We start from the raw sequence: 26,987 nt of genomic DNA on the forward strand, positions 1-26,987 counted from the left end.
TGGTTAAGTCTGTATTTGGACATATGTATACTTGGAACATAGTTGGAGGCAACATTCCCATCCAAGAAAAAGGCCATGGGTCATGTTTGTAGCAAAAATAATAAGAGTTTGATCGCTGTGTGGTGTTGCTTCAGACAAAAGCCCTTTGCGGAACTTGTCCCCTGCCTACAATTCTCTGATGGCCTCGAAAAGTAACTTTTTCTTTGTGGGTTACCCACATCAAACGACTGATTGGGTAAGGACCACCATAACTGGGAGCCAGAATTGGGGTCACTCTTCTCAACAGCCTGTCGTCAGAGGTCCAATATTCCATCACTGGCTTTCCTTAACTTTGGGTGACAAGTGAAGTCCAACCTTTTTGAAGATTACCATTATTCACCAGCTTTTCCAATTACCTTCACCACTTATGAAACATTGTGTAGGTTAGTTGCATCGCTAAGCAACAGAGCCCAGAAATCTCTTGCCACTTTTTTTATATTATTGGAAGTTTGGTGCTCTGATCGTAAGTCTGTCTCGGATCCCAGGAGCAAGATCATGGAAGTTATAGACATAATACATACAGTGCAGAAGGAGGCCATTCGGCCTATCGAGTCTGCACTGACGCACTTAAGTCCTCACTTCCATCCTACCCCCCGTAACCCAATAACCCCTCCTAACCTTTTTTTTTTGGTCACCAAGGGCAATTTATCATGGCCAATCCACCTAACCTGCACGTCTTTGGACTGTGCGAGGAAACCGGAGCACCCGGAGGAAACCCACGCAGTCATGGGGAGAACGTGCAGAATCCGCACAGACAGTGACCCAGCGGGGAATCGAACCTGGGACCCGGGCGCTGTGAAGCCACAGTGCTATTCACTTGTGCTACCGTGCTGCACTGAACTGCGGCAAACATACCCCCTTGCCGGATCCCTGTAATCCAAATTTGGAACATCCTGCCAATCCCTGAAGTGGAGTCAGAAATCATACAAAAGCTAAAACCCATTCATAATTATCTCAAGGATTTTTCCTGAGTGGCAGGTCTACCCACCCAGTGACTGGACTGATTATTGTATTTTGTGCACTATGGAAGCATTCACAGGGCCCAGAATGTCAATCAATTCAGGTGTCATGTGAGAGTACCTTTAATAAATGTGTGTTTAAGAAATGTACCTTTAAGAAATGGATGTTTATCAGTGATGTCAGAGTGTGGGTGGAGCTGGGCTGCCTGTCAGCTTTTTACTTTTCATTTTAGGCTTTTTGCTGCAGGTGTGTTTTAGTTTTGTTTTCAATGTTGGAGCTGAAGCTGTTCTCTCTGCCATCAAAAGACTATCTCTTGATCATTTGGTGAATTCAGAATTATAAATGTTCTCAGTAGTGAATGTAAACCTAATGTGCTTCTGTTAAAAGATGTTTCTTCTGTCTTCTGGATGTTGTTTGGGAAGTTATTAAGGATTACTTAATGTTGTATTCCTTGAGGGTTGTATTTGAATTGATGGTTGCTAAGATGATCACTGTATGTTTCAAAAAAGTTAACTTAGTTTCGTTTTCAGTGTTGGAGCTGAAGCCAGACCAAGTAGGTGTACTGCTGTTCTCTCTGCCATCAAAAGACTATCTCTTGATCATTTGGTGAATTCAAAATTATAAATGTTCTCAGTAGTGAATGTAAAGCTAATGTGCTTCTGGTAAAAGGTGTTTTAAGTCTTATGGATTTTAAAAGGAACGCTTAAAGGATTACTTAGTGTTGTATTCTTTGGGGGTTGTATTTGAATTAATGGTTGCTAAGATGTTCAGTGTATGTTTTAAAAAGGTTAACTTGCGTTCATAGAATGAACATTGTTTTGCTTCAAAAAATACTTTTCCATTTCTGCTGTACCGCACCTGTAGAGTGGGCTGTGTGCTCCCCATACCACAATCTATTAAAAGTTGTGGGTCAGATGAACTCCATGATACACTTTGGGGTTCTCTAAACCCTGGCCCATAACAAATTGGGAGCTCGTCCGGGATAGTCTATCCATTGGATTGGCTTTGTGAACTTAACGACAATGAGTGGTGAGCATATTGTGGTTGCTTTTCAGGTGCAGTATTTCAGTTAAGTAGGGAGTGTGTTGTGGACAATGGCTCTTTCAGAGGCTCTGAAGTTTTTAGGGTGGAGACGGTCACACGCAGTACCTTACGGACAGAGACTAAAAGCAGACTGTTAGATTTGGCAAAAACATTGCAGTTAACATTACCTGACAAAAAGTGAAAAGATGAGGTCATTATGGCGGTTGCCTGAGATACCTTCAGACAAAGCCTACAGACAATCTGTTGAACCTCGCAAGATGTTTTGAATGTCGCAAATCTCGCGAGGTTCAACAGCCTCGTCCCGACACCAAGTCGGGCCAACGAGGCGGCTGAATCACGTCCGTAGTTTGTCAAATAGGGCATTAAAGGTGTTCCACATGTTCTACCCAAGTAGATCTTCCTGCCCTATCATCGATGTACACAATACAGTTGCATAATCAGCCGATTATTTAGGGTGGAAATTACTGGCTGTTCACATCGACAATATATTCCTGTTCCACCGACGGCATATGGGTTTCTCGGCGACGTGGGGTGCAGTCAATGGGAAATCCCGTTGACAACGGCGGAACAGAAAATCCCACTGGCAGGCCACCTCCCCTGCCAAAAACCAGGTGGCGGGTTGGTCGGTATATCCCACCCTATGTTTGTCACTCTTTGAAAGGCATATTCTTCATTCCAAAAGGCATAACCTTACATTGGTATAGGCCATCTGGGGTTAGAAAGCAGAAACCTCTTTGGATTGATCTGTTAATGGAACTTGCCAATAACCTTTTAGCACATCAACCTTGCTAGCAAAGCCTGAATTTCCAACTCTATCAGTGCAGTCCTCAAGTCAAAGAATTGGATAAGTGCCAGTTTTGGTTACAGCATTAACTTTCCTGTAATCAGTGCAGAACCTTAGTTATCCATCAGGTTTTCGTACGGCTGGAGAACTCAAGCTACTTTACTTAACTCAGTGAAATCATTGTCCAGCATAAATTTAATTTCTTCCCTGACTTGAGCCAATTTTCCAGAATTGTGGCAATAAGGGTTTTGTTTGATGGGTGTAATATTTCCCAATTCAATGTCATGCAAAGCTAAAGAACGTCACCCTGGTCTATGTATACACACTGACTCATTTATTTAGCAGCTTGGCTATATCACCCTGAGATCTCTCTGGACAATGGTGTAATTCATAGAATTTACAGTGCAGAAGGAGGCCGTTCAGCCCATCGAGTCTGCACCGGCTCTTGGAAAGAGCACCCTACCCAAGGTCAACACCGCCACCCTATCCCCATAACCCAGTAACCCCACCCAACACTAAGGGCAATTTTGGACACTAAGGGCAATTTAGCATGGCCAATCCACCTAACCTGCACATCTTTGGACTGTGGGAGGAAACCGGAGCACCCGGAGGAAACCCACGCACACACAGGGAGGATGTGCAGACTCCGCACAGACAGTGACCCAAGCCTGGAATCGAACCTGGGACCCTGGAGCTGTGAAGCAATTGTGCTATCCACAAGGCTACCGTGCTGCCCAATATTCCATCCAAAATCTTTAACACCTCCATATTGGCTAATTTCATTACTGGGGATTGATCTGAGAACTTTTAATCTCTGATTCATTGTTTGAACACTCAAGTGTATTCATAACGCCATTTTCCTTCTTATTTACCTGAGTACACTCACAGTTGGACTAGCTTCCCTGTCATAATACAGTTCCAGCATATTCGTATGACACACATGTTGATGTTTCTTTCCATCCAAGGTACCTTTACCTGCATCTTCGGTGTAATATTTTGTGAGCTGTGACTTGCTGGAGATATGAGCTTATAACAGTGCAGCAAGGGCAGTGAGGCAACTGGAACCTCGGCAAACAATGAGACCAGCAGTCTGTATCCTTCCCACTGATGCGCCTTAAGGATTGAGAAAGAACCAGGATAGACAGAGAAGGAGGGCATATTTGAGGCAAATCAGCTCCAGAAAGAGAAATAAAGAGAAGGAAAGAAAGAACAGGTTCAGACAGCGAGGGGAAAGCACTGTTTAAAAAAAAAAAAAATTTCACATTTTTTGAAACTCTAGAATAATTTACAACCTGGAGGAGTGAGATTGAACAGTTTGCATTGTTCCCATTCTGGGCCAGAGGGGTTGATTTCCAATGCATTAACAATTATTGTCTCGTCAAAAAAATATCTATGCTGTCAAAATTCAGCCTAACTTGCTGTGGCATGTTCATGGGCAATTAATGTGCGAATGCAGACAATTTTGAAAAATAAGAGGAAGGCTCAAGGCAAGTGACATAAATTAACCAGCAAGCCTGAAGATTTGGAACTCACGGTGTATCTCTTAACCCCCCCTGAATTTGCTGGTGAATTTGTGCATTAATAACAGCGTGCACAACAATCTTTCCAGAAAGACTTGGGCCAACCTGTCAGATGAAGGCAGGCTCATCAACCTAAAACATCGACACGACTTTCTCCTCTTTACAGATGCTGCCTGACCTCCTAAGCAATCACAGTATTTCCTGTTTGGTTTGGTGGGAAGGAATGTTTAGATCACCTCAGGAACGTTGCCATTAAAAGGCTTCTACTGTGTTGATACTTGCAGCACCTATTAGTCAATTCTTCCCATTAGTCTGGAAAGATCATTTTTTACCACCCACAGAAAAGACAGCTTCTCAGAAGTGACTAGTCTTATTTGCCTTAATTGCTGTCATTAAATTAATGAGCATTTCTCAATGATGCTTTGTTTTATGTACACTATTAATTCAAGGCTATTAAATCTGTATTTCTCTTAATTTATTGTGGCAATTGCATCGTGGAACAGGGTAAACAAGATGTTAAAAGAACAACAGAAGGTTATCCAACATATTTTAGCAGGCTGTAAACAGTGAAGTGTTTGCTGTATTGCCAGTGATGCAATGATGCATTTTTGTTGGTCACAGTTCTTGGTGGAAAATTCTTCTCCTTCTGTATGGCAAAGAAAATTTCTGTAATTCCCCGTAACTGAAATGAGAGTTGCCCTAAAACATGCATGAACTGTTTCAAGCAAATATTACGAAAGGCAGTGTTTCATTTTCATATGCAAATTCTTTCCAAATTAAATATTCCTTGTTATAGCAAAAAAAAAGTTCATTTGATATGGCTCGGCCAACATTGAACATAGAACATTTACAGCGCAGTACAGGCCCTTCGGCCCTCGATGTTGCGCCGACCTGTGAAACCACTCTAAAGCCCATCTACACTATTCCCTTATTGTCCATATGTCTATCCAATGACCATTTGAATACCCTTAGTGTTGGCGAGTCCACTACTGTTGCAGGCAGGACATTCCACACCCTTACTATTCTGAGTAAAGAACCTACCTCTGACATCTGTCTTATATATATCTCCCCTCAATTTAAAGCTATGTCCCCTCGTGCTAGACATCACCATCCAAAGAAAAAGGCTCTCACTGTCCACCCTATTCAATCCTCTGATCATCTTGTATGCCTCAATTAAGTCACCTCTTAATCTTCTTCTCTCTAACGAAAACAGCCTCAAGTCCCTCAGCCTTTCCTCATAAGATCTTTCCTCCATAGCAGGCAATATTCTGGTAAATCTCCTCTGCACCCTTTCCAATGTTTCCACATCCTTCCTATAATGCGGCGACCAGAATTGCACACAATACTCCAAATGCGGCCGCACCAGAGTTTTGTACAGCTGCAACATGACCTCATGGCTCCGAAACTCAATCCCTCTACCAATAAAAGCAAACACACCGTACACCTTCTTAACAACCCTCTCAACCTTAGTGGCAACTTTCAGGGATCTATGTACATGGACACCAAGATCTCTCTGCTCATCCACACTGCCAAGAATCTTACAATTAGCCCAGTACTCTGTCTTCCTGTTATTCCTTCCAAAATGAATCAACTCACACTTTTCTGCATTAAACTCCATTTGCCACCTCTCAGCCCAGCGCTGCAGCTTATCAATGTCCCTCTGTAACTTGTAACATCGTTCCGCACTGTCCACAACTCCACCAACTTTAGTGTCATCTGCAAATTTACTCACCCATCCTTCTATGCCCTCCTCCAATTGCCCTTGAACTTGGTGGCTTGTTAGAGGGTTTAAGGGTCAACCACCTTGCTGTAATCTGGAGTTACATGTAAGTCAGATCAGGTAAGGACGGCAGATTTCTTTCCCTGAAGGATATTAGTGAACCACATAGGCTTTTACAACAATTGACAATAGTTTCATGGTCACCGTTAGACTTTAAATTCCAGATTTTTATTTCATTACCTGCCCTGGTGGGTTTTTGGATTACTAGTCCAGTGATGATACCACTACCACTCTGTCCTGCCCTGTTTTACAGATCTTAAATAATCTGTCCCTTTGAGGATATCATGAGAGCATAGAGTTTTGACATGTTAGATGTTACAATTTTTTTAATAGAGGCAATTAACCAGCAGCAAATCATGCTATAACTGCTACAATTAACTTCCAAAGCAGATCAGAGTGCCAACGGGCTGTTTAGACAGTGGGCTCAATTCACCCAAAAGGGAACAAAGCCCCCTTGTGAGCCCGTTTAGCCGCATGTTTCCCAGTACTCACAGTGCCTAGAAATACATGGCTATTTAACGTGACTCATGTTGTGTAAGGGGCCTCAACAGGTAACCCGCGGCATATAAATATGGCACCCCAACCTCCAAGGCCACCAAAGCGATCCCCGACCCCCGACCCCCCCCCCCCCCTCCCCCCCAGCCAAACGCACTTGGAGGAGCCCATATGACCCCTCAAGCCTGTTCCGCCAGTCAATAAGTTCGTGGCTGAATTGATCTTGGTCTCAACTCCACTTTCTTTCTCGCTCCCTATAACCGATGTCCCCCCAATAGCTTAAAACTCTCTGGTCCATCTCAGCCTTGAATATATTCAATGGATGCAATCCACAGGGCCTGATTGCCGCGGGCGCAGATCCCATTTTGGCCGTTAATTCTCACTAGAGGCCATGACGGGATATGCACCAGAGAAATATCCGAACGTGATGTTCCTGTGCCTTCCCCGATGGCGGAATCAGATCTGCTTCCAGGTTCATGTCAGATGCTTTCCCCCCCTCCACCGTTGGTGTGACCTCACACCAGCGTGAATCACTCACTACTGGTTTCCAAAAATAGAAACCATGCCAGGGGCATGGTGGTTAGTATAGCCCCCGGATGACGAGGGATATGGCTGGACAGTGCCCCTGATTCCCTGCCACTTGCACGTTAGTACTGCACTTTGCGATTAGTGCGCCTTTCAAAAATGGCGTCCCGATCTTGGTGGAGCCGGGCTTGCAAGCTTTATCAGGCCCTGCCCTGCCAGACGATGCAAAACATGTCCCCCTGCTTTTTTTTGACAAAGTGCCAGAAGATCTGGTCAAAACCTGGCTGTGCCTCTGGGGAGAAACATGTCAGTTTTCAGTCAGAACCTGACATTTTTGGGGGGGAAATTACGCCCAATGATTCAGCATCCGTAGTTCTCTCAAGTAGCGATTCCCAAATATAATGACCCTCTGGCAGAAGGAATTCCTCCTTATCTCCATCTTACATGGACAACCCTTATTCTGAAACTCTGTCCCCATAGATTCTCCATGAGGGGGAACAACCTCATATCCACCCTGTCACGTCCCCTGAGAATCTTGTATGTTTCAACAGGATTATCTCTCATTCTTCTCAACTGCAATGAGTATAGATCCAACCGTTCAACTTTTCCTCATTGGACACCCCTTCATCCCAGGAATTAACCGAGTGAAATGTCTCGGAACTACCTCCAATGTGAATATAATCCCTCCTCAACTGGGAAATCAGGTCAATTCCCTCACAATGAGCAAAGACCTTCTGGCCTTCATAATGTTTTCCTTCAACAACTTTGGCTGTATCGACTGGATGCAGGGATATTGTTTCCTGGGGTGGGGGGGGGAGGTTCCAGACCTAGGGGTCACAGACTCAGGATATGGGGTAGGGCATTTAGGACTGGAGTGAGGAGACATGTTTTCACTCAGAGGGTGTGGATGTCAAATCAAGGAAACAGATTTCTAGACTCTAAAGATATCAAGGGGTATGGGGAGAGAGTGGGAGTAGGGTGTTTCGGTAGAGGATCAACCATGATCATAATGAAAGGTAGAGCAGGCTTGAAGGGCCGAACGGCCTACTCCTGCTCCTATTTTCTATTTATTTATGTTGCCATAAAGTTTAGAACCTCAAGGATTACATTCATAGGAAAACTATATTACCCTTGGTATCCAGTGTAAGTAAAATTTAATTGGCAATTTGCAATTATTCGAGATGCACGCTCACATTAACCAGCCAAACATTATTTTCAATAGATATCCAGATAAAGATGCTCATGCATTTCCCATGATGCAATACAAAGGTTTTCTTATGTTAATAAGCAGCATTAAACCTTTTCATAAAATTATGTCAATTAACAGAAAGGGGGTTAAATTGGATAACTCCTGAAATCTGGCCAGGGATCACGATGCGCTATTAAACCCGCACATTTTCAGTGTAATGCAGGCAGCAAGCCAACTTTGTACTGCTTTCTCATTATAATGATTGCTGGGTGCAGCCAGTGCAGCTGTCCACAGTGTTTATTGGCTGTCCATGCCAATGGAGGCCCAATATCGCTAGTAACTTGCACCACTTAAATCTAGCATACACTACGGAATGATCCATTTGGCTTGAGCAGTCGCTAGGAAGTGTTCAGCGACCGAATCTGACCTGGCAAAGAGTGAAGAATGGATAACCATGGTGAGAATGAGGCATATGGGTTTTACGATGCTACACTGGAGGTTTTGTTGGAGGAGATGGAAAGGAGGAGAGATTCCTGTATCCTCAAGTAGCAGGAGACTCTCCAGGCACACGATGAGGAGGCCAGTGGGAACAGAAAGGGACGTAAGTTAATGCCTGCATCTTAGCTCCAAGGACATGTATGCAGTGATGCAAGAAATTGAATACCTTCACACCAATGGTCAATGTCAGTAAAGGCATCATGAAATGCCACCACTAGACTCAGCCACTGCTCAATTTGCCACTCACCCAGGAACCAGCAATCTAAATCAGTCATCACTCAGTGTTCATATACTTCAGCTCACGCTCACACAGTTGCACTGTTTCACGCCTCAAAACGTACACACATGGCCAGCGCTTCAACCATGACACTCACTTCAGCCGAATGTATTGCACAACACTCACTGACACTCTTCCCTCTTTCTTGCAGTAGAAGGTGTCACACAACCAGACGAAACTGAAATGAGGGAGACATGTGTTGGTGTACTCCAATACCCATGGAGTAGACAGTGTTGACCATAATGGGAAGGGTCATCACTGAGGCTGTGGCTACCAGCTGGGCTGAATCTGTTAAAGGTGGCATTACTGTATCTTTGTACTTCATCATTTAATCTCTCCTGTCTTTCACAGACCTACCTTTTCGTTCTTTATCCACCCTCCCTCCTTACACTTGTTAAAACCAATCACGTTTCTAATTTACCCTAGTTCCGATGAAAGGTCATTGACCTGAAAAATAGGTAGGCTTTCCTCAAAGGAGGTGATGTGGGGCTCAGCAAACTCCCATTGTCCGCATTAAATACCATCTGTAACTTTTGTTTCTATCTTTATAAATGTTACCTGACCTGCTGAATATTTCCAGCAATTCCTGTTTTTATTTCAGCATCTGCAGCACTTGCTTTTGTATGAGCTTGTTATAAAGTCAAACACAAAGCCAAACATTATTTTTTTTAAAAAGAAAATGTTTGCTATTACATTTATAGAACATCATGTATCCTTTTTGCAGTTCCCTAGAGGGTTGTGTGTTTTTAGAATGCCTCTGGAAAATAAAGATTCTGAATTGTTTCACAATCTTCTCTTTAATGGCTGTTATTAAAATAATGAGAGTTATTTCTAGATGATGTCTTCCTTAGATTGCGTTCCTTATTATCTTCTCTAAGTCGAGGAATGCTTGAATGTAGATCAGTGGTGCCATCTTGAGGTATAATTGGCTCAGGTGACTCACGTTTCATTTCAACGGCAATTTCAGTCTCAGTTGTAACATACACTGGGGATTATTGAAGGTCACTGTCAAACGTGGGAAGCAAATGAAGATTTTAGCATCATATATGCGTTCAACGGTAGAGACATGAAGGATCAGAGTTGTTTCCCATTTTGATATAAAGCTACAGAATTCCTTTAATACTGGACCACAACTTGAACCAAACTTTTCAGCAGGAATTTTTAAAATATAAATTTAGAGTACCCAATTCTTTTTTTCCCCAATTAAGGGGCAATTTAGTGTGGCCAATCCACTTACCCTACACATCTTTGGGTTATGGGGGTGAGACCCACGCAGAAACGGGGAAAATGTGCAAACTCCGCACGGACAGTGACCCAGGCCGGGATCGAACCTGGGTCCTCGACTCCGTGAGGCAGCAGTGCTAACTACTGCGCCACCATGTCGCCCGGTCTTTTCAGCAGAATAAAGGTAAACATTTATGCTTCAATTGCTGTAATCATCTTTAAAGTAAGATTTTCATTTACATTGAGTCTTACCAAAAAACCTTTTTGAGACAACGGTTTCTTTTGACGCATAATTGTTATTATGAAGTCAGGCATAGCAGTCATTTGGCTTATGGCAATATCCCACATGCAGTAATCAGACCAAAATTCAATTCTGAATGGTATTGGTGTGTCTGACCTTGTTCTCAATTTTCTTTTTGAGAATTGGTTGCAATAATATTGTTTGTGACAATCATCTTGATTTTAAGCTCTGTGATTGGTCAAAGGCATTGAAGTATTTTGATCTCACCTGTTGGGCCTCATACGATACAGCTGTTAATCCTTTCCAGTTTACTCACAGGGCATTGCTACATAATAATATCTATGTCACTGTAGTGTAAAGCGCAGTATTACAAAGGAGGGAACAAGCATGACAAGAAATGGCAGATAGAGTCAATGCGGTCTCAACAATCCAGTGAAACCAATGGGAGATTCAGAAGTAAAAGGAGTACTCAGGTAAGACATGAATATATTTTTTCCAGATGCAAGGATAGAACATAACGGGGCAAGGGGGAAAAGTAGAAACTATTAATTTAGGCACTATAAACCCTTGGGTTCGCAGCTGGCACAGGGGCCTGGGGTGAGGTGACCCGCACCCTGCCGCTAGCATGGCCACTGACATCAAAGGGGTTGGAGGACAGCAGGGTGGCACAGTGGTTATCACTGATGCCTCACGGCGCCGAGGTCCCAGGTTCAATGCCGGCTCTGGGTCACTGTCTGTGTGGAGTTTGCACATTCTCCCCATGTTTGCGAGGGTTTCACCCCCACAACCCAAAGAAGTGCAGGCTAGGTGGATTGGCCATGCTAAATTGCCCCTTATTTGAAAAAAATGAATTGGCTACTCTAAATTTATTTTTTTTAAATCAAAGGGGTTGGAGCTTAGGGGAGGGAATTCCCACACTGGGAACTTCCTCAACTCTTGCCTACCTATCATCCGGCAAGCTGAATATCATGCTCAGTCAAGCATTCATAATGAACCCAGGTGGAGAGCTAGATGTCTGACCAATTGTTTCTCCCAAATGGATTCATTATGTAAGTTTGGCTGAACTCCAGGGCCCTCAAATGTATTAGTTCAGCAGAAGCTCTGTTTGGACAATCTGAAGTGAAGTGTTTACTTTGCTTCATTGAAATCTTTATGCAGCTATAGTAAATTATTCTTTATGTGACATCTTTTATCAATATCTGCATATTTATTTTGACAAAATTAAGCGGTATGAAATGGGTAAAGCTCCCATTACTGATACTCTACGAGCCCTGTCTAATTCACACTTATATAGGGTTATAGGGACAGCAAGTTTATGAGAAAAGCAGATTTCTGATTTTTTGTTTTCTTCTCAGCATTTCAACAATTGCCATTGTTAATATATGGGTCATTGGTCCTGTACAGAGTGCCTACTGGGCATAGAATGGGCATAGAAATTACATGGGGGATTGGTGGAAGGCATGGGTAACACCTTTTAAACTTGCTTTTCAAAAGGTTCCTGGATCCAGACTGTGATTCATGACTCCGCTGAGGGCCTGAACTATGAATCATGGATTCGGGCAGCACGGTAGCACAAGTGGATAGTACTGTGGCTTCACAGCGCCAGGGTCCCAGGTTCGATTCCCTGCTGGGTCACTGTGCGGAGTCTGCACGTTCTCCCCGTGTCTGCGTGGGTTTCCTCCGGATGCTCCGGTTTCCTCCCACAGTCCAAAGATGTGCAGGTTAGGTGGATTGGCCATGATAAATTGCCCTTAGTGTCCAAAACGGTTGGAAGGGGTTATTGGGTTACGGGGTTAGGGTGGAAGTGAGGGCTTAAGTGGATCGGTGCAGACTCGCTGGGTCGAATGGCCTCCTTCTGCATTGTATGTTCTATGGAGAAGCTGGCCCTACTCCACACAAATTGTGGGAGCCGAGGAGCTGCTATCTCTGCAATGGAGTCAACCAGGTCAAGAGTGCAGGAAACAGGCCTGATACCCACAGGAATGGTAATGGAAGCCCCAGGAGCTGATCACGCCTGCCATTTTTAAGTGGCTCCAGATGTTGGTCCAGCTCCATGAAAGTCTAGCCCACTGTGTACAGGTGCATAACAGTATTGATGATTCAGTACCTGAAAGTATAAATGGGCTTATTTATTCACGGTATGTTATCTGCATTCCTCACAGAGCAAAGAAATCCTTAATATAGTTGAACCAAAAAGGAAAAGGAGCAATAGTGGGTGGAGCACCAAGTTTGACTACATCACTCAAAACAGAATCAAGACAGAATTTGATGCTAAGTTAAGGAAGAAATCTTGTGTGATGCACCAACATTGATGAGGATGGAGTATTGGTGCTGGCATTTGATTAGAATCCAGGTACACAAGGTGGGAATGCAGCATTCTGCTTCTGACTTGCAACAGTGCTCTGGCATTAACGGGACTGTTTTTGCACCAAGCCTAAAACAGCATGGCACCCACATTGAGCCTTGGCCTCCTAGCACAGACAGTGGGAGATGATCTTCAATCTCTGAATGATTCAAATGCCCACATTTGCGCTGGTGTGGTGGAACAGTTCTATGAAGCTTGCATTTACCATGCGGTAACGTCAACGGCATCTGTCGCAGAAGACTCAATTATGCAGACCTTCAGAAGCAAGAAGTCCTATTGTGGAAACCTCTGCTGCATATGAAGAACTTGTGTCCAAACTTAAAATACAGCCAGGATGTGTTTCAGCTCGCTTGGAGAATGGTTATAGCCATTTAGGACTGAGAGAGCCCAAGGTTTTGTACATGTATTTTGCATTCTCATACTATTGAGTGGTCCTCAGAAAGAGATTCCCTCCACCAGTTGCGTGCGCAGAATAGCAGAGCAGTGACAGGTCAGAATTTTTCATCAACTGTGATGCCAAAAACTGGAAATTGGCACCTGCCTCGGAACAGAATGAGCCACTCGTGACTCTAGCAAAGATGGGTGGACTCCATGGCAGAGATTGAGATGAACTGGAGGTTGTCACAGACACTGGTCTCTGCCATGTGTGCCATGTAGCCAATGATCAAAATAGATGGTAGCAGAGAACAGCAAAAAACAACATGCAAAAAATCCACAATTTGTAATGAAAAAATAGTGGCAAAACGCATTAAACATAAAGCACAAAATAAAATAAATTTACTTTCACTATATCTTTCGATCTGCTTTCATTATTGTGCAAAAATACAAAGTGTCAATGGACTGAAGTGAGCATAACAAAGCCTTTACAAGTACTGTAGTAAACAAGGAGAACAGACAACAGTCTATTCAACGTTCAATATTTATTTACCTAAATTTGTCCAGTTTGCTTCGGGTAGTTCCTGCACACGATCAATTTGCTCTTTCATAGCTTACAACGTCTTAGGGCGGAACCTTCCGTTCCAGTACTAGGTCCTGTAGCAGGGCCGGAGAGGGGAAATGTTTCCTGTCACAGAGGCCAGTGGGAATTCATGCCTCAATGCGCAACCCCGGCATCATTAAACATGCAGGGGGGATTTCGCCTGGGGCAGGCTGGATGGCTTGTGTCCCGCCATCATTTTTAAAAGGCCTCCAGACGTAACTGGTACACTGTTGAAGGTAGAAGATGGATTTCCTCAAAGGCACTAAAGCTTGAAGGTCCACCTGGCACATGCTGCCCCCACCCATTGCTGTGTTCCAGGGCCCACAATTGCTGGAGGCCTTCATCCCGAACACCCAAGGCAGCCCCAGGTCTTCTTCAGGTAAGTACTGGCATGTACACTCCATATTGGGCCAGATGTATTCTGGACCGGCGTGATTTCCGCTGGCGTTGTGGATGATGGGGCCTGGGGGGAAATTCCGACCGGGCCCTCATCTGCCATTCCATTAGCGGGATACGAACCAGTTCCATGCTGTCCCTGTGGCAACGGGAGTGGAAGATCCCGTCATCATTTTACCCAGGCCTTTTACCTGATTTTTGAGCTCCCGCTGCATTGTCCCTCCTCTCAGCCACCCACCCCTGCCATTAAACCCATTCCGGGGGAAGGGGAGAGGGGAATTCCACCCTTGGTGCCCAAATCCATGGTGAGACTTTTGCCCATAGTAGTATTCATCTGCACATTTGCCCTCATTGCCCATTCGCAAGGCCTCTGATTGTTTCAAACACCTAACCTAAATATCTGCCTGGTAAAAGCTTTGTTTTTTTCACATTCTCCGTTGTATCTGTTGACGTTAGCAGGTTTACGCAGACATGTTCGCGGTTACTATTGTATTGTGTGACCCAGGGATCTAGGCACTTCTCCCTCTGCTTTGAAAGCATTATAAGAGCCCCAGTGACTGCACATTTCATCTATAGTCGATATCACAAGCAACTGTGCTTTGAGCATTGGGGGTGTTATTTTCTGATGGAAGTTACTTGCCATTTGCACATGAAACCAAAGCCTGTTAATGCATGTCATTAGGTTGATGGTGGGTGCACAGTGGTTGCATGTGTAGAGACATGGATATCCTATAAGAAGGAAATAACTTCATTGGTTCCTTTCATAACTTCAGGTCATCGAAGTGTTCCACAACCAGTTAAGTACCTTTTGATACAATATCGCTGGTGTATTTTGTGAAAAGGGTGGTAGTGAATTTGTACATATCAAGCTCTCTTCGACGTGAACAAAATAAGTGACCAACCCATATTTGTAGTTTTGGTTGAGATGTTGGCTAAGGAGAAGGATAGCTCCTTCTGATCTTAGTTCCAAGGAATGTTCTCCGAGAGGCCAGCTGAGGCTCTGGCTTATCATTTCATTTGGAAGACTGCACCATAACAGTGCAGCTCTCCTTCTGTACTGCACTGTGGTGTTAGCCTAGATCCTGTGCCCAGATCTTAGGGCAGCACGGTAGCATAGTGGTTAGCACAATTGCTTCACAGCTCCAGGGTCCTAGGTTCGATTCCCGGCTTGGGTCACTGTCTGTGCGGAGACTGCACGTTCTCCCCGTGTCTGTGTGGGTTTTGTCCGGGTGCGCCGGCTTCCTCCCACAGTCCAAAGATGTGCAGGTTAGGTGGATTGGCCGTGCTAAATTGCCCTTAGTGTGCAAAAAAGGTTAGGTGGGGTTACTGGGTTACGGGCGTTGTCTGAAGTAGGGTGCTATTTCCAAGAGCAGGTGCAGACTCGATGGGCCGAATGGCCTCCTTCTTTGCTGTAAATTCTATGATATAATTCTATGGTCTTTGGATTGGAGATTTAACGCCCAAATGAATTTGCCACGACAGGACAAAGTCGGACAAATTGGGGACAATAAAAGGTTAGCTACTGGCAGCAGTTGCTTGATGGCCAAGTTCATAACACAATCAAACAGGTTGAGTATCAACCTGAAAAATCCTTCCAACACATACCAATGACAGGGGGTAAGAGCGGGAAAAAACCCTGGTCAGCCATGCTTGATGTGGAGTGGCATCCCTCAAGCTATAAGCCTCTGGCGACAGACTAGCGGGTTGTTCCGAGAGCAAAATAACCATGGGAAGTCTTTTGCCTCATCAGATTTGGAAAGGGAAAAGTAGCTGCCAGCAGTTGCTACTGAAAAGTATGTGACTCGGTACTTAGAGAAACCGGGCGTTAGATAGCTACTTAACGGAGTAGTGCATAGAACAGAAATTGAGAAGCAGTGATGGCTTTGCTGACATTGGTGATGCACTGTGAGTGGTTGATAGTCATGTGGCTTGCTTTAAGGAGCAGATTGTACACTGTAATCACAGCCTTTTGCTGAACTTGATCCTGCTCGTGCAGTGTACAACTGTGGGTCATAAACAGACGATAGTCATAAAGAAACTGAATACGGAATAAGGCCTTGGGAATTACTGGACTGGCAATCCAGAGGCCCGGACTAATGTTCTCGGGACGCAAATTCTAGTCCCACCTGAGCAGCTGGGAGAATTTGAATCCACTTAAGCAGTAAATCTGAAATAAAATGCTCATCTCATTAATAATGATCTTAAAGCTAACGGATTATCATAAAAACTGTTTCAGTAATGTTCATCAGCGGGGAGAATCTCTTATCCATACCTGTATAGCTTACAAGTGACTACAGCAATGTGGTTATTCTTGGCTGCCTTCTGAAATGGCCAAACAAACTGATATATGGGGTACGATTCTCCAGCCTCTCAGCCGCGTGTATTGCGGTGGCGCACCATTCGGTGGCAGTGGGTTTCTCTGCTCCCGCCGCTGTCAATAGGAATTCCCATTGAAGCCATCCCACGCTGCCGGGAAAAAGGCAGGCACTGTCGGCAGGACCACAGAATCCTCATCCCTGCCAGGAAACGGCGGGCAAATTCCGACCCTGGTATATTCCATTGTGTCAAACTGCGACACAAAAGTGGATGAGGAACTCTCCACCACATGGAGTGGTTGAGGTGAATGACATAGAAGGGCAAGCTAGGTAAGGACATGAGGAGAAAGGGAATTGAAGGATATGATAAAGTGGGATGAAATGAGGTGGGAGGAGGCAAATATGGACTATGTTGGACATGTGGGCGGCAGAGACCTGCTGGGCTACATGGCCTGTTTCTGTGCTGCAAAATGCAATGTGATACCCTTGGTTGATTGAGCTCTGTGATTATCTGATAAGTGCTGTGAATTGTCTGTCTGAACGACTGCTGCAAAATATTTCCGACGATCCGCAGAGATCCTGGTTTGCTGAATCTGAATTTGTCCTTTCACAAATAGATTGTCATCTTATTTGATCAGGTGAAAGCCTTTCAAAAAGGACTTCCACCTTTGAAATGCTGAAAAACATTTGTAAAGCAGGCCCTTTGAATACTCACGGCGGCTCAATACGTTCTGTCAAGTAACACTGAATTTCTGCAGATATATATGGTACAGATTGCAGATGAAGAATAATGTATAAAGGAGAATGGCAATACTGTGAATAAAAAATGTGATGATTGGAAACTTGTTTTAAAAATGGAAAAACAAAGGGTGGAATTTTACAGTCCACCACCAGCAGGTTTGAAGGTGGGGGGTGGGGGAAGGGAGGGGGGAAGAGGCTTTTAAAATGCCTACCCATCCACTCCTGCCCATAATTTCCCTCTTTGGTCACTGACTATTTGTAATAAATTACCTATTTTGCTGGTCATAGTACGGAGCGATATAAATTTTAAAAATCCGGTAGAACATCAGCTGCAGTTCAAATATTAATTGCATTTTTTTTGTAATTAATTCAGGGCAGCACGGTAGCATAGTGGTTAGCACAATTGCTTCACAGCTCCAGGGTCCCAGGTTCGATTCCCGGCTTGGGTCACTGTCTGTGCGGAGTCTGCACGCTCTCCCCGTGTCTGCGTGGGTTTCCTCCGGGTGCTCCGGTTTCCTCCCACAGTCCAAAGATGTGCAGGTTAGGTGGATTGATCATGCTAAATTGCCCTTAAGTGTCCAAAATTGCCCTTAGTGTTGGGTGGGGTTACTGGGTTACGGGGATAGGGTGGAGGTGTGGGCTTGGGTAGGGTGCTCTTTCCAAGAGCCGGTGCAGACTCGATGGGCCGAATGCCTCCTTCTGCACTGTAAATTCTATGATACTTCCTCCATCACTGTGAACCCCCTTAGATTTTTCCATCTCATAGTCTATTTTTGGACCAGGAAATGGCAACTTCTTCCCGGGGATGTGTCAATTAGACAATCTTTTAATAGCACATAAAAGCAGAGAGCGGAATTTTGCAAATAAATTGGCAAAGTGTCAAGTTCTGACTGAGACCCGGCATGTTTCTCTGCAGAAACACAGCCACGTTCCAACACTGTCAAAATAAAATCGGGGGGGGGGGGCGGGGGGTTTGCACTCTCACTCTGGCAGGTGGGCCCTGAAAGAGCCACAAGCTCGGATCCAGAGAGGTCAGCGCGCCGTCTTTGAGGGGCACCCTCGCACCCCCCCACAGCCATGGAGGACCCCCCCCCTCCATCACGAGCTTCAGGGTAAACCCCTCCCAACCACAAAAAATATTAGGGGCCACTCTCCCCACATCACACGCTTGTTGGTGAGCACCTCTTGCCCCCCTCCCAACAGGGGAAATGCCCCTCCCCTAATGAGGAGCTTTACTCCCCTTGGCAGTGCCCTTTGGCAGTGGCCACATCATTGCCCACTTCAGTGCCCCGTGACATTACTGCATGGTAGTGCCGGGGGCACTACCAGGTTGCCACGGGCAATACCCAGCCTCTGCCTTCAACCCCAGAGCCTCCATTCACCTCCTTACCCCTGGCATAGTCAATAGTGGTTCACACCTGCGTGACGTCCTGCCGCCAGGGGAGGAGCCACAGGGCCAGATGGTACGGCGTAAAGCCGTTTAATTATATTCAAATGCATGTAAATTTATGGAAATCAGGTTCACCCCTTTCTGGGCAAAGATTTGCACCTGTGGCTAACAGACCCAAAAAATCACACCCATGATGTGGTTTCAATTAGAAATGCAACTGCTGGTAAAACAGCAGAGGATAAATACCCTTCCATCCAAAACAAATAATCCAACCAAAGCTCTGCTGTCAGCATTTCCATTTCAACCCATCCATTGATTGCTATTCCTTTTCCCCTTCCCAACATCTCTCAATTCTGTTTACCATTCAGAGCAATTCCTTCACCACTTCTTATTTTACTGCTCTCCCGATGACTGGCTGCTCTGCATCTCTGGTCCTCCAACTCTATTGATCCGAATTTCCTTTCCTAAAGTCCTCCCTTTCTCTCCCTTTCATCCCCTCACGTTACCCTCCCGTCCACTCGCCTACCGCGTGCGCAATGAACAAATATGCATAAACTATAGCCTTCAAATCAATCACAGACACTGAAGATTGATGATTTGTTTTCCTCTGTTGACCTTTCATGAACCAATTGTGGTGATCTAGAAGCTACTGTCCCTCAAGGAATTGATGCTGCAATAGTGTTTTTGAATGTAATTTCTGGCTAATTATTTTATCAATTACTATATAACAAAAATGCTCAGCATGTTCATATATTAATTACACAGCCTTTTCCATTAGCACTAAATTAACAGAATGCTGCACAAGTGCCCAAAAGGTTTAAACCCTGTTAAACAGCAATAAGTAGTTAGAACAACAAATTGGGGAGGGGAAACAGTACCATAGCAATAATGTTACTGGACGAGCAATCCAGAGACCCGGACAAATGTTCTAGGGACATGGGTTCAAATTATACCAGAACAGTTGGGAGAATTTAAGTCCAATTAAGCAATAAATCTGGAATAAAATGTCAATCTCACTAATAATGATCTTGAAGCTAACAGATTATCAAAAAATTGATTCACTAATGTTCATCCGGGGAGGGAATCTCTTTTCCTTGCTTGGCCTGACTTGTGACAACAGCAGTGTGGTTAATCTTAGCCGCCTTCTGAAATGGCTGTGCAAACATGGAATACTCAAGCTGTGTCAAACTGCTGCACAAAAGTAGATAAGAATAAAATGGGACAGATCGCTCAGCATTGACCCAGACAGTGGAAATGACCGTGTAAACTCTCTGCAGTTCATCCCGTGGAGTCCTGGGGCAAGGCCGGACAATGGAGCGAACCGTTCATAACTCCAATCAGTTCGGCGTGACCGGAATATCCCACTGGCGGGAGGGGCCGTGAAATTCTGTCCCTCCTTATGAACATCTGGGGACTTGGGCTAAAATTTGGAGAGCCGTGTCACAAACTTGTCAAGCAACAGCCTGATATAGTTATACTCACTGAATTATACCACACATCCAATGTTCTAGACTTCTCCATCACCATTCTTGCCAGCACAATGGTATACAGTCAGGAAGGAGTGGCCCTGGGACTGCTCAACATTAACTCTGGAATGTCTGCAAGTAAGCTCGCTGTTTGATTATCACCGACTGACTTCCCTCAGCTGGTGAATCAGTATTCTTCCACATTGAACACCAGTTAGAAGAAGCACTGAGGGTATAAAGGGCACAGAATCTACTCTGGGGTGGGGGGTCTTCAATATCCATTACCCAGAGTTGCTTGGTAACACCAATCCTGACCAAGCTGACCAAATCCTGGACATAACTGCCAGAGTGGGCCTGCAGCAGATGGTGAGAAAAACAAAAAGAGGGAAAAACTATTTGACCTGTTGAAGATGCATCTGTCAAAGTCAGTATTGGTAGAAGTCTGACCACTCCAAAGGCCTTGTGGAGATGAAGTCCCAACTTCTAACTGAAGGCACCCTCCATTATGTTGTGTGGCACAACATGGGACAGAATCTATGGGCTAGATTCCGAACTGATCTAGTCACTCAAAACTGGGCATCCAGGAAGTGTTGTGGGCCATCAGCAGGAGCAGAATTGTACTCTACCACAATCTGCAACCTCATGGCCCAGCATGCCCCTCACTCTACCATTACCGTCAAGCCAAGGGGCCAACTCTAGCCCAATGAGGAATGTCGGACAGCATGCCAAGAGCAGCACCAGGCATACCTAAAAATGAGGTGTCAACCTGGTGAAACTACAACACAATCTCCAGCACATGTTAAACAGAGAAACAGCATGCTATCATCAGAACTAAGCGAGCCCACAACTAGCAGATCAGATCAAAGCTCCGTTGTCCTGCCAGATCCAATTGTGAATGGTGGTGGATAATTAAACAATTAATTGGAGGAGGAGGCTCCACAAACAGCCCAGCACATTGTCGCAAAATTCGAGGCTGGAGCATTTTTAACCATTTACAGCCAGAAGTGAGTGAATGATCTATATCAGCCTCTTCCTGAGACACTCATCATCCTGAGCCAAGCCAATTCACTCTGAGTGACATTGAGAAATGGCTGAAGGCGCTGGATATTGCAATGACTATGGGCCCTGAAATGTCCCAGCTGTAGGACTGTGTGGCCGCGCCCCAGCCAGGCCATTCCAATATGGTTGTAGCACTGGCATATGTTGACAATATCCCCCAAGTATGTCCTGCCCAAAATAAATCCAATCCAGCCACTTACCACCCCATCAGTCTACTCTCAGCCATCAAAAAAGTGATGCAAGGTGTCAAAGTTGATGGGACCAGCAGTAACCTGTTCACTAATGCTCAGTTTCCACCAGGGTCACTCAGCTCCAGACCTCATTTACTCCCACCAAAATCTGCCTTGATCCAAATATGGGCAAGAGAACTGAATTCGGAGACAAGGTGAGAGTGACCACCCTTGACACCATGGCAGTATTTAGTCAATTGTGGAATAATGGAGGACTAGCAAAATCTTGAATTAGTGGGAATCCGGGGAAAACTCGCCACTGGTTGAAATCATTATTAGCACAAAAGAAGTTGGACGTGGTTGTTGGAGACCAATCAACTCAGCCCCTGGAGATCACAGCAGGAGTTCCTCAAGGCAGTGTTCGAGGCCCCGGAATCTTCCACTGATTCAACAATAACCTTCACTCCATCCGAAAGTTAGAATTGGAGATGTTTGCTGATGATTTTCACAATGTTGAGTACCGCTTTCAACTCTTCAGGTGCTGAAGCAGTTCATGCCCACGTACAGCAAGACCAATATCCAGGCTTGGGCTGACAAGTGGCAAGTAACATTCGCACCACACAAGTGCAGGCATTGCCCACCCTCAACAAGAGAGAATCTAATCATCATTCCTTGACATTCAATGGCTTTACCATTGCTGAAACCCCACCATCAATATCCTGGGGTTTAGCATTGATCAAACATTGATAATAACTTAACTGGAACAGCCTTATAAATACTTTGGCCACAAGAGCAGGTCAAAGACTGAGAATTCTGCGGCAAATAACTCAACGCATAACTTCCCACAGCCTGCACACGAGATACAAGGCACAAGTCAGGAGGGTAATGGAATACTCTCCACTTGCCCGGATGAGTGCAGCTTCAACAACAATCAAGACGCTAGACACCATCCAGCACAAAGCAGCTGCTTGATCGACCTTAAACATTTACTCCCACCAAAATCGATGCACAGCGATAGCAGTGTGCACCATCTACAAGATGCACTGCAGCAACTCACAAAGCTTCCTTCACCAGCACCCTTCAAACCTGCAACCTGTCACCTAGGACAAGGGCAGCAGATACAGACGACCATCTGGAAGTTCCCCTCTAAGTAACACGCCATCCTGACTTGGAAATATATCGCCGTTTCTTCACTGTCACTGGGTCAAAGTCCTAGAACTCCCTTCCCAACAGCACTGTGGGTGTACCTACACCACATGGACTGCAGCAGTTCAAGAAGGCAGCTCACCACCACCTTCTCAAGGGTAATTAGGGATGAGCAATAAATGCTGCTCAAGCCAACGATGCTCACGTCCCAAGAAATAAGAGGTGACTCACACCTTGTAAGAGTGTGAATTTATATTACCGCTGTCATTCTGATGATCTAATCTAAGGATTAAAGAAAAGCACTGTAATCAACTTGCTGCGTGAATGTAGATTATATTCCATTTGCATTGCTACTAAATATCTCATGAGCCATATTAAATAAAATAGACGGAAACCTGAATGCATCTAATGCCTAATGTTGCAGAAACTGTATTTTGGTATCTTTAACAGTGACCCATGACATTTAGCCTAATGTCATGTCTTCTTATGTAAATGTTTGGAGACAGTGAGGTCTACACTAACCATCCACCAAACCAGAAATGTGCCATATTTTCTCAGCTGCTACAGCCAGGGGCAGGGGCCAGGTAGGATGGATCATTTAGTTTCTGGTGCTGTTAGTCCATTTCTCCTCGCGGTTTGGTTTAATCAGTATTGCCAATTTAAAACACACAAAGAATAAAATTAAATGAAGGAATTAGCATTTAATTGGCAATACTAATCTTCGCAATATCATTTATTGGTATAGCTATAAACTGGTGTTTCCCACTACAAATTATAAAATAAATTCAGTATTACAAATTAATACAGAAAATGCCTTTCGCAAAAATTAGCATTTTTATTGATCTTTCAGCACCAATTTTTTAAAAATGCAGAGTAAATTCAGTTACCAGTGAATTAATGATGAATCTGAAATTCAGTGCCTGAGAACAAGGCCTTAAGACCATAAGGTGCAGAATCATAAATAGGCCATTCGGCCCTTAAAGTCTGCTCCACCATTCAATGAGATCATGACAGATTTGGTATGAAAGTCCTCGGCTCCAATTTCCCACCTTATCCCCATAACCCTTGATTCCCTTCCTGATTAAAAATCTGTCTATCCCCACCCGGAATGTAATGCTGTGATGCTCCTTCTCACGATCATTGTGTTCAAGAGGGTGGCACGGTGACGCAGTGGTTAGCACTACTGACTCAGCAGCGCCGAGGACCCAGGTTCGATTCCGGCCCAGGATCACTGTTGGTGTGGAGTTTGCACATTCTCCCCATGTCTGCGTGGGTCCCACTCCCACAACCCAAATGATGTGCAGGGTAGGTGGATTGGCCATGCTAAATTGCCCCTTAATTGGGAAAAAAAAGAATTGGGTACCCTAAATTTTAAAAAATCACTATGTTCAAGGAAAGCAAAGGACAAATCAACCTGTATGAATGAATTGCCATGTTTAGAGAGACTTGTGGGCTTGCTGTTTGCCCCCTGCCCCCAAGGGGCCAAATATCACACGTTAGTCTTACTTCGGTGGTAGGCAAAGTAATGGAAAGGGTACTGAAGGATAGGATTTCTGAGCATCTGGAAAGACACTGCTTGATTAGGGATAGTCAGCACGGATTTGTGAGGGGTAGGTCTTGCCTTACAAATCTTATTGAATTCTTTGAGGAGGTGACCAAGCATGTGGATGAAGGTAAAGCAGTAGATATAGTGTACATGGATTTTAGTAAGGCATTTGATAAAGTTCCCCATGGTAGGCTTCTGCATAAAGTAAGGAGGCATGGGATAGTGGGAAATTTGGCCAGTTGGATAACGAACTGGCTAACCGATAGACGTCAGAGAGTGGTGGTGGATGGCAAATATTCAGCCTGGATCCCAGTTACCAGTGGTGTACCGCAGGGATCGGTTCTGGGTCCTCTGCTGTTTGTGATTTTCATTAATGACTTGGATGAGGGAGTTGAAGGGTGGATCAGTAAATTTGCAGACGATACGAAGATTGGTGGAGTTGTGGATAGTAAGGAGGGCTGTTGTCGGCTGCAAAGAGACATAGATAGGATGCAGAGCTGGGCTGAGAAGTGGCAGATGGCGTTTAACCCTGAAAAGTGTGAGGTTGTCCATTTTGGAAGGACAAATATGAATGCGGAATACAGGGTTAACGGTAGAGTTCTTGGCATTGTGGAGGAGCAGAGAGACCTTGGGGTCTATGTTCATACATCTTTGAAAGTTGCCACTCAAGTGGATAGAGCTGTGAAGAAGGCCTATGGTGTGCTTGCGTTCATTAACAGAGGGATTGAATTTAAGAGCCGTGAGGTGATGATGCAGCTGTACAAAACTTTGGTAAGGCCACATTTGGAGTACTGTGTACAGTTCTGGTCGCCTCATTTTAGGAAGGATGTGGAAGCTCTGGAAAAGGTGCAAAGAAGATTTACCAGGATGTTGCCTGGAATGGAGAGTTGGTCTTACGAGGAAAGGTTGAGGGTGCTAGGCCATTTCTCATTAGAACGGAGAAGGATGAGGGGCGACTTGATAGAGGTTTATAAGATGATCAGGGGAATAGATAGAGTAGACAGTCAGAGACATTTTCCACAGGTGGAACATACCATTACAAGGGGACATAAATTTAAGGTGAAAGGTGGAAGATATAGGAGGGATATCAGAGGTAGGTTCTTTACCCAGAGAGTAGTGGGGGCATGGAATGCACTGCCTGTGGAAGTAGTTGAGTCGGAAACATTAGGGACCTTCAAGCAGCTGTTGGATAGGTACATGGATTACGGGAAAATGATATAGTGTCGATTTATTTGTTCTTAAGGGCAGCACGGCAGCATTGTGGATAGCACAATTGCTTCACAGATCCATGGTCCCAGGTTCGATTCCGGCTTGGGTCATTGTCTGTGCGGAGTCTGCACGTCCTCCCCGTGTCTGCGTGGGTTTCCTCCGGGTGCTCCGGTTTCCTCCCACAGTCCAAAGATGTGCGGGTTAGGTGAATTGGCCAATGATAAATTGCCCTTAATGTCCAAATTGCCCTTGGTGTTGGGTGGAGGTGTTGAGTTTGGGTAGGGTGCTCTTTCCAAGAGCTGGTGCGGACTCGAGGGGCCGAATGGCCTCCTTCTGCACTGTAAATTCAATGATAATCTATGATTAATCTAGGACAAAGGTTCGGCACAACATCGTGGGCCGAAGGGCCTGTTCTGTGCTGTATTTTCTATGTTCTATGTTCTATGTTCATGCAAGTGACCTAAAACTAGTTTGACAGATATAGTGTACTACGTTTTTTAACGTTCTAGGGTTCTCTGATTTGGATTTCCTATATAAAGGTTGAAAATGAAATCAGTTTTAGGGATCTTATGTCAAAGGAAAGAGATGCTCAGTTTGAAAGCTGAAAAAAGAATCAGTATTCAAAAAAACAGTTAATGACCTTTCTTCTTCAAGGTATGAAACGACCCTTAAGTCCTCCTCTACCTCCTGAAAGTGGAGACCCAGATGGTTCCTTGGTGAATGACGATGCCACAGGATTGCAATCTGTCGCCGCAGACAGCGCGCAGAAGCGGGAAAGAAAACTCCAGACTTTCACCCTTTGTGGGGTGTGTAACATTCAGCTCAACTCCGCTGCTCAGGCCCAGATCCACTACAATGGCAAATCCCACCAAAAACGACTAAAAAAGCTTCAGAATGGAAAAATGTCCACCAGCCAAGGTAAGGTTGAGCAAAGAAAGGACCTCCCAGAAAGTAGAACATCTGGCTGATCCTTTCCACAGAAACAACCTTGTTGGGTGTCATAGTCAGAAGCAGAAACAGGAGACTCAAAGGAGAGAGATGAGGTTTATTTTATCTCCACTGTTAAATCTAAAACTTCATTTAATTGCATACGGTTTAGGCAGGTAGCATGGTCGGCGCAGGCTTGGAGGGCCGAAGGGCCTGTTCCTGTGCTGTATTGTTCTTTGTTCATTAGATAAAGAAAGGCTAGGTGTGCCTGATTGCAATTAGTTGTATTGCGTCACTGCCTGCAAAGGATGCCACTTAAAGTATTCACCGTGGACAATTTCTGAGTTAATTTGTTCTTTGGAATGCAAGGAATTTTGAGTGTTCTTGTATGCTAGTTTGTGACCATCGGTGGAAAACATGCATTTCCTTCTACGATCCATTTCTTCCGCAGATAAAAGCTGTTACTCTTTCTACCTTTTGTCTCAGCCTTTCCCTGCATCTCGTTCCAAAACATGGCCAGGAATGATGTCGTAACTGGTTCCGCCCCTTGACCCCCAACACCATAATGTTGCCAGAAAGGTGGCTTGGTGGCTGGAGACCAGCCATGAGGACATTCCCTTCTCACTATTTAGTTCTGAGAGTTGCAATTCTGTTGAACCATCCACGAATCAGCCAATGTGATTCTGGATCTGCATCTGAATC

At 44.7% G+C, this 26,987-nt stretch overlaps 1 protein-coding gene across 2 annotated transcripts in view; it reads left to right on the forward strand.

Annotated features, from left to right (window-relative positions):
• The window catches only part of znf385c (zinc finger protein 385C), a 520,410-nt gene that overhangs the window by 158,862 nt on the left and 334,561 nt on the right, over nucleotides 1–26,987 (forward strand). Inside the window, exon 1 of one of the 2 annotated variants that reach the window (XM_072487339.1) lies at nucleotides 26,136–26,276. The exons of the other annotated variant lie outside the window; for it this stretch is intronic. Within the exon in view, the coding sequence (XP_072343440.1) occupies nucleotides 26,261–26,276 (16 nt within the window). The 5' untranslated portion in view covers nucleotides 26,136–26,260. Of the gene's footprint in view, nucleotides 1–26,135; nucleotides 26,277–26,987 lie in introns of those variants that run through there. 2 annotated transcript variants of the gene reach the window in all.

The sequence above is a fragment of the Scyliorhinus torazame genome, chromosome 21 (genome assembly GCF_047496885.1).
Source record: "Scyliorhinus torazame isolate Kashiwa2021f chromosome 21, sScyTor2.1, whole genome shotgun sequence".
Lineage (NCBI taxonomy): Eukaryota > Metazoa > Chordata > Chondrichthyes > Carcharhiniformes > Scyliorhinidae > Scyliorhinus > Scyliorhinus torazame.